Here is a 15,498-nt window from a genome sequence, read left to right as displayed (position 1 = left end):
GTGCTTTGTTGTTGTGCAAACATAAACAACATAAACAATAAGTTGTAAGAAAAGGTCAAAATGTATTGATTATAAAATAGAATATATATATAAAATGAATATAGGACAATATACATTGGGACAAACTGCAGCATATTTTATTTTGAGGTGGAGGGCTTTGCAGATTTGTTGAGAGGTAGCCTAATGATAAATAGAAATATGCAAAATATATTCAGAGAGAAAATAAGGCCATAGTGCAATACATGAATGAATAATGTCAGATTCAGTAAATTAAAGACAGTGTGTTGTAAAGTCAGATGTATCCATCTCTCTCTCTTTGAGCGACAGTGCTGAGCGTCTCCGCGCACTCCCGGACTCTGCCTCCCACTGTCCCGCGCTCTCTCTGCACGCGACTGACTGAGTACACATTTATACGATGTCAAACGACCTCTCCTGACTTGTCCGCTCGCACGCGCGCAGACACGCGGACTCGGATTACAACAACTGGAGTGGCGCGCACACAAGTCGCTCGTGTTTATGTAATGCCATATGTGACTGTGAATGTGTGTGCGTATGCGCGCTGGAGCTGGCGCGAGCTGGTCACCGCGACGGCGACAGCGGTCACACGTTTAAACATCAGCGAACCGTGCGTGCTTCTGCGGTCTGAGGGCTCGTGAGATTTCAGGGGTGCGGATTTGACCCAGCATATAGGAGGGCGCTCGAGCTCCACCGTTTTCACGCACAGCACGCACGTAGACCCGGTGAAATCGTCACGCGGATTGAATCAGTGGAATCTGTCGCGAGTGGGTTCCTGCGTGGCATACCGGCGGAGAGCCAGGTCCAGTGGGTCGATCGGTGGTCGGTGTGAGTCTGCAGCACCGCGTAGAGAGGGGCGGCAGAGCAGGGTGTGCGGTGGACTCCTGGCCGATTAGGAGCATCCCACTACCGGCAGCATACATCCCTCCGCGCCTCAGCTCCAGCGGGAGGCCCGGAGCAGCGTCAGGATGTAGCGGCGGATTAACGGAGGAGAGAGGGCGCTCAGAGGAAGAGAGCGGGACCGGGAGGACCGAGGCGGCGGGACGGAGGGGACATGGGGAAGGACCAGGAGCTGCTCCAGGCCGTGAAGACCGAGGACCTGCTGACAGCTCAGCGGCTTCTACAGAGACCTCGGCCGGGGAAAGCCAGTCAGTATTCCTTCATCTTCCTGCCACACACACACACACACACACACACACACACACACACACACACACACACACACACACACACACACACACACACACACACACACACACACACACACACACACACACACACACACACACACACACACACACACACACAACCAGTCATTACCTTGTCATGACGTTGTAGGCTAAATCTAATGTGATGACATTTAGTCTAAATGGTGCACTGTGTGTGTGTTTGTGTGCGTGTGTGTGTTTTTTGCCTTTGCTATGACGTTGAGTGTGTGATAGTGATGACGTTGCACATGTGTGAGAAGTGTCATCAGAATTAAATTAGAAATCAGGAAGATGCTTGTCACCCTATTTTCCTCCATTGATCGTTTTTCTGTGTGCGCGTGTGAGTGTGTGTGTGTGTGTATGTGCGTGTGAGGCTGAAGTACATAGAGGTCCTACACTGCTCTCGGGACAGGGATTATTGGTGTGTGAAGATGCCAGATGTTAGTGGTAATAATGTGTTCACGTGCAGACATGTGCACATACTGAATGTGGCGCTCATGTGTGCACATGTGTGTGTGCGCGGGTGTTTGTCAGCTGAGACTTGAGGTGATAATTAGATTTCAATTACAGCCTTGAAACTGCTCTCCTCCTCTCCCATTTTATCACCAAGCTCCTCTCAACTCTAAGTTTGTCTCCTCCTCACTACTCTAATTTCCTCCTTCCTTTCCCATGTTGTCTCCTTTCCTCTCTCTGGTTTTACTCCCTGTTCAGTTCCTTTCTTTCTCCTCTTGTTTCCTCTTTCCTCTCATCCTTGTGTCCATATCATTGTCTCATCTCTTATCTCCTCTCTTGTCCTCTATCCTTGTTTACCCATCTCTTGGTTTATCTCCTCTATCCTTATCTCCTCCCCTCTCTTCTCCTCTATACTTTTCTCCTCTTCTCTATCCTTGTCTCTTATCCCTTACTCTATTCTTGTATCCTATCCTCTCCTTTATCCTTGTCTCTTGTCCTCTCTATCCCTGTCTCCTACCCTCTCCTCTATCCAACCCTTCCCTTCCATCTTTGTCAGCTTACTTCTCCTCTCATGTCTTGTCCTCTCTTCTTGTCTCATCTCTCTCCTCTCTCCCTGTAACCTCCCTTCTCCTCTCCTCTTCTGTCCTCTATCCTTGTCACCTCCCTTCTCCCCTCCTATCTTCCTCTCTTCTCTCCTCTCGTGTGTTTGTCTGTGGACATTCCAGCAGTGCCATGGAAAAGAAAAATGCTTCTCCTCAAATGCCAGAACAGATCAGCTCTGAGTGCTCAGTCCATTGCACACTGACAAAGAGAAAGGGGGAGGTGGGTGGAGGGTGATGGAGATGAGGGGAGAGGAGGAGGGCTAGAATGGGAGAGAAAAAGAGTGAGACTGCAAAACAGAAAGAGGGAAATGACAATTCATGAATGCAGGGATGCAAAGAGACAGGAAGTGACGGAGAGAGGTTAAAGGGTGAGTTATGGGAGGTGTGTGGTGTGTGTGTGTGTGTGTGTGTGTGTGTGTGTGTGTGTGTGTGTGTGTGTGTGTGTGTGTGTGTGTGTGTGTGTGTGTCAGAGTTCCCGTTAGCCGGTAATTACCGGACAATGACCGGTAAAATATGCTGAAGTCCGGCAAATCTAAATCTCTCCGGTCAAAATGTCCGGTCAAAATAATTTTCCCTTAGCGCAATACCGCATCAGTTGCGCCACTTATGTGACAGACAAGAATAGTATGTGACAGACAAAAGAGTATGTGACAGACAAAAATTGTCAATTCTAATGTCTAACACTTAATGTGGAGAAAGAGATGTCCTGTATGGGTTGATTGTGCGTTGATCTGTTGGTAATGCCTCGGGGTTCCGGTGGGCATGTAAACAAATGCATAATGCTGCGCTATACTTTGTGGCCTCATCCGGTTGCATAGCGACGCTTATTGTTTAGGTGTCTTTTAACAAGCAGGTAGTGATATCATTAGCTAGAACTAGCTAGATCTGATCGATATGGACATAAATGCGAGTAAAGTCTAATCTGACAGGAGAGAGAGATCGGCTGCTGCTGACGAGTCGACACGCAGCTCTGCATGATCCCCTGCAGCGGCGAGCAGAGCAAAACACACTTCAGGTTAGAAAATCACACGTAGCTATTTTAATTACCTCTCAAACTACCTAAACTAGTTATAGATATGTTTAGTTTTACTGTCGGGTCACTCATTACTGGATCCGCGAGCTGCATGATACTGACGGGCTGTCAGGAGAAGGAGAGAGCGCTCCGTTTATTATTCCCGCGTTTTTGTAAATTACTGTACACTTTTGAATAATGTAGTTAATCTACTATAATTAGTTTGTTTAATGTCGAATCATATCAATTTGTTTTAAAGCTCAATAAATAACAAAGAAGACCTTTAACCGGCACTTATCTAATTTTGTCCGGAAGATTTCAACTTTAACGGACATGTTGACCGGCAAAAAAATATTCTAACGGGAACTCTGGTGTGTGTGTGTGTGTGTGTGTGTGTGTGAGAGTGTGTGAGACACTGTGTGAGACACTGTGTGAATCCAGGTTTATGTTTGAATAATTAAACAGGAAGCAGGGTTTCTCTGCAGGAGAATCACACACACAAACACCGCTAACACCTAACACACACACAGTTACAGGGAAGTGTGCAGAGGTACACACTCGACACGTCAGGTGTTAGTCATGTGCCTGACAGCGTTTTCATTATTAACTGTATGCTAATGAAGTTCAGTGCAGCAGGTGAGAGGGAGTTGTTTGCTCTGTCAAAATGTCACAGTTTGATGGAGGATGGATTTAGCAGTTGAAGTGGTGAAGGACTGTGTGAGGCTTTCACAGCCCTTCTTGGTCACTGCCAGACAGAAACACTTCTTCTCTAACTGATTAAATACATAGTTTGACATTATTCATTCAGATTAGATAAGGGCATCGATACTATTCTCATGTCTGAATGGTCAACAAGTAGCTAGAGCTAGCAGCGGGTTAGCCAACACTGCTAACAACAACTACACAGTATAAAGCTACACATTTTTGGGGGCTTTATTTCCAGGATTACTTCCTAAATTTTCCCCACTATTTTCTACACGGCATACTGATTCTTAGGATATCACAAGATCAAGTGAAAATATATTTTGTCAGGCTTCAAGTAATGTGTTTGTGTCAGAAACACCAATGGTCGGACCAATCAACTCCAGCGGAGAGGAGCTACTGGCAGCTATGGGCATTGTTAAGGTGTGTGAGTGAGGTGAGGGTAGATACTGCTGCAATGGCATCTGCTACATCAGGCCTGGCTCGTGTCTCTTCATTCGAAAGAGAATCAAACAGCGGCACTGAAGGTGTTTCAACATTGAAAGCTTTGGGAAGAGTTTGTGTGACAGATGGTTCATCCAATCACCTGCCAACTTTTTTTTACATTGCCTTTTCCAAACAGTTTCAAAACGAGGTCTTCTCAGATGGTTCTGTGTAACAAACCATCTGTCTTTTGAAGAAAGAAAAATGAAAATAAGACTGTAAAAAATACAGGAAATGTCTTGCAAAAATATTGTCAGTGCATATAACTAACCAAAAAAATGCCTTTCAAAATATGCAAGAAACGCCTCAAGATAATGTCCATATCCATCAATATTTCATTACTTGAAAATGTATTTGCTCCTAAACTATTTGAACCAACATGGAGCTAGAAGAAGTTGTTTTTGAGGGGTTTTCTTGGAGTTTAACTTTTTACTTACAGTACAGATGAAGATAGACTGTAAATGGCCAGAGTAAGGACCCTTAATACCTGAGGTTCCTGTCCTATAGATCAATCGTTTTGTTTTTATAATAGGATTTGTTGACAGGAAAATAAAATGTCCCCCAGAGTTTAAGTTAAAAGTCTTGCTGCAATCATTATACTCACTGTTTAATGAAATGATTCGTCAGTGTATTGGATCATTAACTTTTTAAAAGTTCTAATGAATCCATTCAGACAGAAACATAGCGAGTTCCTGTACACTTTAAAAATAGATTTAGACATAAAGCTCATTTGTAAACCATTTGGTAATGCTTTCCTTATCTTTGGCTCAGTTGCAATAAAGCTCTTAATCTTAGAGATATGAGAACATCCTTATCATAATTGTATCTCTCTTATGTTATATCAAGAAACTGAAATGGGCACAAAGTAATTTGTATATTGTATCTGCCTCTATCCACGACACTGACCTTTTTTTGGCACAGCCACTAGTCTTTGATGCAGCTAAAGATCTGTATCGAAATCCCTGATCTAAACTCAGCAGTATTGTGATAGACCAAAATAAATCTTAATGGAAAAGATTATCTCTTTTTATTTATGCTTTTGGCTTGAGAACGACACATGATACTCACCTGAACTATAGAGGTCTCTGACTGTTGTCTAATATTTGGTGTAAGGTGCAAAGAAAAGCAGAGTATACTCCACAGTGAAGAGTACAGTTCTTGGGGGTTTTAACAGAAAAATGCAGAACATTTGGAACATGAATTCCACTACAGTTAAAGTTAAAGTCAGTGTTAAAAAGCAATGCGCATAATAATTATGTATCTTTTGTGCTAACTATTAACCTACAACTTGAAAGGTTTCATGTTTTGACTCGGTCAGAAATCTTCTTGCCCTTTTGAGGAATAAACTCAAATAGGCCTGAGAGCTGCTGGTCATGACCCCATCAGTCATGACCAATTATCTGTTGTAATTTATTGTCGTTTATTGTGTTTTGTAGTAATGTGTTTTTTATTACATGTACAGCACTTTGGCTCGACCAAAAATCGCTTTTAAATGTGCTTTATAAATAAAACCTGATTTGATTTGATTTGATTTGATCAGTAAAGGAGCATCTAAAAAAACGAAAACATCTTCGACATTTGTGACATTTCACTTTTCTAAACACATAATAATACAAACCACTATTTAGGATTTTAAAAAGTCTGTAACATATATCTGCATATTGATTTTCTGATAATGGCCCCTGCATCACTCACATAACATTTTGTATCTTTGATATAAATGTGATATAGCTTCTGCACGAGTATTAGCATGCTGTGCCCCTGAGTCCGGTCACTAACATATGTGTGTGCGATCGTCTGGAAGCAGAGCGAGAACAGATGTGTCAGCGTTTGTTTTAGGCCACATGTGAGGCTGAAACTCTAGATACATGATGACAGGCAGAAGGGGATGAAAACTGGACTTCAGAACATTTCTGGTAATGAGAACCCCTGAGAAAACCCTCCTGAGGTTCTGGAAAACACACCACTGTTACTCTGCATGTCGCTCTGCCAGAAGCTCATTGGCACTCGTTATTAAGATTGAAGTGTTTCAAATACAATCACATCAAATCACATAAACTCTTGAATAGCTACAATTTGAGGGAGATGTGGCAAAAATGGGGCGAAGCCTGCGAGCTTTTCAGGCAGTCAACTCGAGCACTTGTGCTGCATTCATACATAACGCCCCTTGCCACTCTACAACCAACCAAACAGAGTCTCCTTAATACGCCGCTCTATTTAACCTGCCAGATCTCTCTCTATGCATTGCTTGCTGCTGCTATTGCTGCAGCTACTTCCACGTCGCTGCTGCCCCACCACCACCCCAGCTTCCACCCCAGATTCCAGCTGTAGGCTCGGGGGGTTAGTTATTTAATCATCACTCATCGTGCTATGTATATCTGTGGAGTGATGAGGCCCGAGCCTAGACGCCAACTATATGCTGCTTCTAATATAAACATGTTAACTAGTGAGTTGTCTGACTGAAATAATATGATAGTAATCCCTGCCAAGCGATTGACAGTCAGTGAGAATTGCACATTGAGGGGTTACTATGGTAACCGGGGCTCAGTTGCAGTGTTTTGCCTGAAATTATCATAAAAAAAGAAGAAGTAAATTAGCCCCGGTCCAAGGACACCATCAGTGAGATATTATGGTAATGATTTAAACAGTTTGTTTCAAAGGAGGAAAATACATAATTGTTACAAGGGTGGTAAATAAATAACTATTACATTTAAGGCTCATGAATTTAAGTAACTGAAATAATTAGGCAGGAGGTTATGAATACAATAAGTGTGAGTTCCTAGATGAAATCAGTTTTGAGACAAAAGAAAGGCTTAATAGTTTGAGGGCAGAGCGATACCCCGTTTTAGTCAGCTTCCTCCTCCGATTTGATTCAATATACGTCATGGTGTTGGGTCACAAGGGGGTGGCGTTATAAAATAATGTCATGATCCAGACTCCATGTAAAGAAGGATAATCTATTGAGTAGTATTGAGTAAAACATAGTAGAATAATTGTGGGTGACGCATGTTGTGGTGCTGCCTTTAGCTCATAGTCTGAGGGGGGGGGGGGGTTTGATGTGACACAGATATCTGCACTCATTGATTCATCCGCTGGGGGGAGGGAGGGAGGATTCGTATTTTTAATCCAAGGAGGATGCCTACACACACACACACACACACACACACACACACACACACACACACACACACACACACACACACACACACACACACACACACACACACACACACACACACACACACACACACACACACACACATATAGGAGACTGATGTCAGCTGCAGAGTGTAAACAGTAACAGCAGAACTACCAATCAGCACGCGCTCTTTAGCAAATTACAGGGGAAATTAGAGTGTGAGAGCAGGATGAAGGGATGAATTGCAGATATAGCTGCAGAGAGAAGGAGAAGCTTTTCCCCAGATTACAGAACAGCTCCAGATTACTGCCGTGGATTATGTGGGTTGGCCAAAAAAAAGGAGGCAGAGAGACAAACAAGCCGTCCTTGTCAGAGTGTGCTGGTTTTTGTCTGCGTGCTACTACCTGCTGTCTGCTAGTGTCTCCATCTTTCTAATGCTCCAGTCAGAGATCATGGTATCACATACATGTTTGCATATTCACATTATACCAAGCGCGTACATATACAAAAGAAAACCCAGACATACTTATCATACAGACAGGAGTGGTATCAATCTTTCATCTACGACATAAAAATTATTTTTCTTTCCCAAAAGGTTGAACTATTCCCTCAGGTTGATTTTATCTGAAGGGCAAAATAAACCATGCTCTACTAAATGCTTTATTTGTCAAAGATAACAGCATCTGGTGAGAGAATGTATTTGATTATTACACAACAATTCAAATAGACCTGGAAAGTGAACTGGAACATTTGAATACAATCTTCAATTTCTCTTTTGATAAAAGGATAAACACTAAACAATGAAATCAGAGTTATTCATGTTACTAGATGGAACCGGTTTGTTCACATTAGCCATGCACTACTGATGAGAAATTGCCTCACAGCAATATCACTGGATATAGTGAAGTTTTAATAAAAAGCTACTGTGAACACAATGGAATAATACAATTCTTATCGATGGATGAACACACACATTTCAATTTGTTTTATGCAACTCATATGACAGACACATGTTGTGAATATGACTTTAATGCTTTTGTGGATGAGTTTCCCAGAGTTACTTCTCTTTGTCTTCATTACCTTGTCACTTCTCCTCGACCTTGGCCGCTGCTGTTGAAGTGAAGAATCTGTTGTTTTAGAGGCTCAGGTATAAGCGCGAAGCTGTCAACTCTACCTGGAGGGAATGAATAATTAGAATATGTGCAAGGGGAGAGAATACGTTAATCACTGATTTCCAAATAGATATGAATTTCACGGTTTTTGTAATGAGTTTGTTATTCTACTATGTTGCTGTCTCATCATGTCTCTTCTCTCTGTTTGTTTCAGAGCTCCTCGGAGCTGCAAAGCGAGTGAACGTCAACATCCAGGATGCTGATGGGTGAGGCAATACAGCTCATTTTCGTACCTATTGTTTTTCCTCATTGAAATCATTCTATCTCAATAGTTTATTCCCCTCTTTAGTTAATTATCTGTTCTTTCTTTGCTTTCTTTATGTCTTCTTGTCATCAGATTTAACCGATTCATGTTACTCCTTACATTGCATCGTAGCTACAGAGTTGAATCCCTGAATTGAATCACAATGGATATTGATATATTCAACAGTACATAATATAAATATGTTATGACCTACGACCCGCTGCAAAAACAACATAATATTGAGGGCAGTGGTTCCTAACTTGAAGGTCAGAACCCCCTGAGGGACAACAAAATGTGCCTATAATCAATATTTTTGATACAATGTGGACTAAATGACAATGTGAAAAGGGGTCACTCGTATTGATGAACCTACAGAGAATACCACCCAGATATGCAGCGTTCCTCAGCTGTAAGTAGCTTTATAGTGAGTTTCAGCTCATTGTTTATCTGTAGGATCCACAACTTTACTGTTTTACTTGACTCTCACTGCAAAAATAGCAACATTTTCAGCCACAGCAGGCAGCTGTTTAAAAGAAAAAAAAGCTCTTAAAGGTGGGGTAGGTAATTTTGGAGAAACCAGCTCGAGTGCGCTAGAATTTGAAAATACACAGCCGGAAGAAATCTGCCACTTCCTTACAGAGCCCCTCCTCCAACACACACGAACGCGCACATGACCAATGAGGGCACGAGATAAGTTTGTGCACAGATGGAAGGCTGACAGGCAGGTAGGCCATCCAGTTATTTTAGCCGGGCCGGCTAAAATGATTGGTCGTACTTTTTACAGTATTACGGCTTCCACAGATGACATTTTTTTAATGGATTTTTTGTCAAAGCACTTAAGATATTCATTGCTATCGGGATGTTAAGAGCATTCCATGGAATATAACAAAAAGTGTATCTCGAGCCGGTTTCTCAAACTTACCTACCCCACCTTTAAGACCCTTCAGTACACTTCCTGCTCAGCACCAAACAGACAAACCAGAACAGACGGACACAGTATGAGCTTAAGACCCAGATATGTAGTCAGGAGCTGGTAAAAACTAAAAACAGAGCTAAACAGAGTGATTTATTTTATTTTATTTAGCCATTTTTCTTCTAATGCAATTGAACCTCCTATAGGTTCTGCTCTGATGAGTAAGACAACAGGCCTATTATTAGGACCACTGCTCAAATCAGTAAGACGGTCCAAGAAGGGGCAAATATATTGAATATTTTAGTTTGACCTTTTTAGCAGCAACCAGCAGCTCTATAGCTTGCGTTGTTGGTTGGTCGTGCTACACAGATTTCTCCTCATGTAGGCAGCCACAGCCTTTGCAATGGGAGGCTGAAATTTGGCATGCAGGTTGCGTGAGTGTATAATGATGTAGATGTATGCACATAAATTGTCTAATCTATTGCAAATTAGCGCTTGTTTGTTCTAAAGAAGCTTTAGTTAACCAAACTAGATATTGGGTTTCTTTTCTATAGTGTAACTTATTTCAGTGTGAAGCAATACAGACAATAAAGCAGCTTCCCCAACATGGAGAGATGCTAACCAGCCCCTGAAATCTTGTTTGTGCTGACCTTCAGTTGTTTAACTTTTTACCTTGATAAAGTTACGTACAGGTGTACTACAAAACACCTAACACCCACATACATCTGCAGCTGACTGACCGGAGCTGTCCCGACTGGTGCAGGCAAACATTACATCATCTTTTTCTGGGATCAATATACTATCATCCATATCATTTTACACATTACTCCAGTTTAAATCTATCACTAAAACATGCAGCCGGCTGAAGACTTTAATAACCTTGAAGATAAGCCAACATTTCTCAGCTCTTAATTTGTTCAGAAATGGTTCCTTATCAACTCTGAATGTATGAATGTTCGCTATATTTAGACTCATAAGCGGTTAAGCTTTTTGTGTGCACATGCTTGGTTTGTGATTGTGTTTCATTTGGCTCCATCAGATAACAAAGATATTTTTATTATAATGATTGGAATCAGATAATTGGACTCAACTGCTAGTAATGACTGATGATTTGCTGATTTGACTCTGGGGCCAGGCCCTTGAATGCACCAGGGATCCATTAGACACTCACACACAGACACGCTATGTGCACACTTTTGCTCTGGGGTAGAGAGATTGCTTATTAATGGAAGTAGGTCATTTGCCCCCTCCCGTCGCTCACACAGAGCTGGGGGGCGGAGCTGCTCTACGCTTAAGATGATTTCAGCAAGTTATGCTCTGGTTTCACACTACAAATTTGAATATGTGTATTTTTAAACGTTATCTGTGTGTGTGTGAAGGTTGGCACCGCTGCACCATGCCGCTCTGAGTGGTAACAAGGAGCTCATCTCTCTGCTGTTGGAGGCCCAGGCAGCAGTGGATATTAAAGACAATAAAGGTAAAAACACACAGCTTGTCCTTACATGTGACCATGAAACAGGTCAAAAACAGACAAAAAACAATCATTAAAAAACAGGAAAACAAACACATGTCTTCTGGCTCTGACTACGTGGCTGGTAATACCCTCGTGTGTGATAAAAGGTGAGCTTGTTTGAAATGTAATAAAAATGCTGTCTGTGTAGGATGCGGTATTTATGAGAGGTGACAGATTTGTGTGCAATGCAAACAATAAACAATGGAGGAGCTCCATGGCTGCAGGGCTGAGAGCCAAGAGGGAGCAGGGAAGCAAATATCTCCATCTCAAACTGGCAGATTCCAGGAGGATGAGAAGAAGAAGAAATCTCAGCGCAGATGGGAGATTTAATCCCTGCAGGCTGTAGGACCTCATTTACAGTCCTCTCAGTCTTCTCCAGTGAGTCTCTAAATAGATGTTTACAGCTGGCAGGCATCCTAACCAGGTGGTCCTCAACCATCTCGCTGGAGTTGGTAGAGAAACAATAAATCATTATTAAATCACAATTTGCAGAGGAAGTTGGTTGTACCAGTGTTACACAGTGTTCACGTATAGACAGATTATGCACCAACTACATTCCTTGCACACTACCCCCACCTTGGTTTTGCTACTTCTTATAAAATAAATAAAGTGACAGCACAGAGGAGCAGCAATCAGATTTCACTTGTCTTGTGACAAGTTAAAACTGGTGGAGGATTTGGTGTGAAAGCGAAAAGCAAAGAACCTTTTTGCTGTTAATTTCGTATTTAAGGTGCTCGACAATATTTTCTTATAAAATGTTTGATGTGAGTGGTTACAAGACTCTCGTCACAAGTTTAATAATTCAAAATCATCATTCTCGGTTGCATCCATAATGGAAAGCACTGGAAATCGTGGCGTGATTTCCCTCAGAAGTTGGTGGAGACCAAAACAGAGCTGAAAGGAGTGTGAATTAATCATAGGGTCAGAAACACGACTCCAGTTGAACTTGTATATTTCAACGTTGTATCATGGCTTGTTGCCGCTGCCCCAAATAAATCTTGTAATGGAAACTGGCATGGACATTTTGATCCTGATTCAGACCATGTCACATCCATCTCCTAAATGTTCGTGTTGAGATGCCAGCTTAGGGTCACTGACACGGACATCCTGCAGGCCCGGCCCTCTGGGCTTGATATCCTGTCCAAAAAGAAATCATAAACAAAAAAGAAGTCCAACAACTATGTATTCAGGAACTCTTCCAGGATACTCCTGGGAATACAGCTTAGGGTATTTCCAAAATCAGAAAAACCGATTTGGTTGTGATTATCCAATTTCGATGCAAGTATTTCACATTATTGTGTCCTTCATTCGTCCTGTGTAGAGGCTTTGAGACGTACAAAATACTATCTATACAAAAAGACACAGACGTACTACATTACTCACCACAGACTGGATTGCTTGCTTAATGCAGGGTTCCTCCATAAGCAATGAATGTGTTATCTATAAATATCTAGTGCTTCATCTGGCATTAGATTGTCCTTAATCAATCTTTTGAATTGAATTGTAAAATCCCCAAATAGTTGGTAACATCTACTTGTTAGAAATAAATGCCTCCCGCATTAACATCACACAAATCCGGATAAAGTTGGTCTCAAATTTCATTCCAAGTGGCTTTAGAAAAGTCTTAAGAAGTCTTAAATCTAACTTGCCTTAAGTAGTAGGACCCCTGTTAAGAGGAGGTTACTTATTTAAAGCTCGTATGTCTGTGGGGGCACAGCTCTTGCTTTAACGGGCCTCTCTTCACGTGGGCAGTCTGAACCTGAAGTAAGAGGAGTGAAGTGCTGGCAGAGTGGATGATCTTGGTCATGTGTAATTGTGAGTGCTTTGCAGGTCAAGGATGAGGTGACACATGTAGGTGGATGGGGGGGGGGGGGCAGTATACCAGTGAGTTTGCTGACTAAATGAGTTACTGAGTCCTCTCAACTTCAAACCAGTCAAGTTTACTGTCCCTCTTTCTCTGTCTGAGTGAAGCTACCTCTTTGCTCACTATCTAAAAGCTGTTTAAGGCTGCCTGAGAGTCATTTCCCTCCACATCTCTTCATATAATCAGGGTTTAGCTACTTGCTCATACAGCTGCTGTTTCTGTTCATTCTGCCAGCACCTCTCTTCTGAGTCAGGACTCCTTCATGCCAGCCAGGCCTGGAGGGCCTCTTTTTTCAGCCCGATGATGTGGCTTATCGCTGGCATTAAGACTGGGGGTCTTGGATTGCTGCCATGAGAAACCTGCTCTCTGCTTCTTGCAGTCACTGCTACAAAGTGCGGCTTAATGTCTTCTGGTGTGAGGCACGAGTAATGACTCCGTTTTGTGCTGTGCTCAGCTGGTCTTTGCATTACCTTGCATTTCCTGCATGGGCTGCAATGTCCAGTTTGCTGCAAGGTTCTCTAGGGTCTCTTCAGCCACTTATAGGGGATTTCTTGACTTGCTCTTTTTTCTGAAAGCAGTTTGTCTGCAACGTCCCATGAGTGTGATGCTTGCACAAACAGTTTTCGTATGGTCACAAAGGGTCAATGTCAGCTACAATAAGATTGCAGAGGAGGGGCACTGCCAGTCTGTGCATGTTAAACTGAGAGTACAGTATGTCTGGAAAACTGCATTCACATTAGGACTGAAACTAATGATTCCTGTCATTGTTAATTCAGCTACTGATTGTTATCTGGATTATCCCATCCATCATTTAATTAAAAAAGCAAAAGTTTCCATCAAATATTTAGTAAACTATCATAGAAATAAATAAAGCTGGACCAGTGAATTAAGGCTGAAAGAATACCAACACAACTCATCTAATATCATTATAGCTGAACCATTTCTGACTTATTGTTTCATCTTCAATGCAAAACATTATTTATACATTTATACAATCTATATTTTCAATATCAGTTGCTACAATGGTGTTTATTTGAGTCTAGTAATACTACTGTATTAGGTTTTATAAACTGCTCACTGACAAACTGGTCTAATAACTATAACAGTGTGTGTGTATTTGCATGCATTCATGTCTCCTTATATTCTAATGTTCTTGTGTATATCTGTGTGCATGTCCTTGTGTGGTCTTGTATGTCTGTTTTTGTGTGTGCTGTCCTCTGTGTGTGTGTGTGTGTGTGTGTGTGTGTGTGTGTGTGTGTGTGTGTGTGTGTGTGTGTGTGTGTGTGTGTGTGTGTGTGGTGTGTGTGTGTGTGTGTGTGTGTGTGTGTGTGTGTGTGTGTGTGTGTGTGTGTGTGTTTTGTGTAGGGATGCGTCCTCTGCATTACGCTGCATGGCAGGGGAAGACTGAACCATTGAAAATGCTGCTGAAGTCAGGATCGTCAGTCAACGGACAGTCAGATGAAGGACAGATCCCTCTCCACCTATCATCCCAGCACGGACACTACGATGGGGTAACCGTGTTTGTGTGTGCTCTGATGTGTGTATAGAGGACGTGTGTGTGTGTGTGTGTTTTGTAAGGAGTTGTGTGTTATGTGTGCCTGATGATGCATGCATGATTTGTGGTTGTTACAAGCAAGGAATTTGAGAACCGCCACTGAGATTTGGGTGTGTGTGTATGTGTGTTTCTGTGTGTTTGTGTGTGTGTGTGTGTTACAGTCGGAGATGTTGCTGCAACACCAGTCCAACCCGTGTATCTCGGACTCAGCTGCAAAAACACCACTGGACCTCGCCTGTGAATTTGGACGTGTCACAGTGAGTAGGAAAAAAAAAAGAGACATTAAATTACTTTTTACATTTTATTAAACCTTTATTTGACCAGGAAAGCCTCTCTTACAACTGTGTCGTACGTTTAGAAGAGATCTTCATCAATTTGACAAAACAATATATAGAATAGTGCATGACGCAACCAAATACAAAAGAAACATAAATTAGAGGCACAACCTCAACCTATGACTTACAGACTCAAAGACACATTAACTGTAGCTTTCAAATCAAACACAAATGCCTGACAACAATAGTGTATTATTATTAATAAAAATTGAGAAATCAACGTTTTGATCAGATTTTTTCACACATTTTCAGAAGGTGTGATCAGTATATACAATCTTGTTTATGTAA

The 15,498-nt window shown here is 41.9% G+C and overlaps 1 protein-coding gene across 1 annotated transcript in view; it reads left to right on the top strand.

The window, feature by feature from the left end:
- The first annotated feature begins 381 nt into the window (after window positions 1-381).
- Window positions 382-15,498, top strand: part of LOC117481664 (caskin-1-like) — a 40,439-nt gene continuing 25,322 nt past the window's right edge. Inside the window, 5 exon segments of the mRNA XM_034129455.1 lie at window positions 382-1,163; window positions 8,941-8,992; window positions 11,323-11,420; window positions 14,686-14,831; window positions 15,037-15,132. Coding sequence (XP_033985346.1) covers window positions 1,070-1,163; window positions 8,941-8,992; window positions 11,323-11,420; window positions 14,686-14,831; window positions 15,037-15,132 — 486 coding nt within the window. The 5' untranslated portion in view covers window positions 382-1,069.

Source organism: Trematomus bernacchii, unplaced genomic scaffold, assembly GCF_902827165.1.
Source record: "Trematomus bernacchii unplaced genomic scaffold, fTreBer1.1, whole genome shotgun sequence".
Lineage (NCBI taxonomy): Eukaryota > Metazoa > Chordata > Actinopteri > Perciformes > Nototheniidae > Trematomus > Trematomus bernacchii.
Note: the sequence above shows the minus strand (reverse complement) of the source record. Positions and strands in the feature narration are given on the sequence as shown.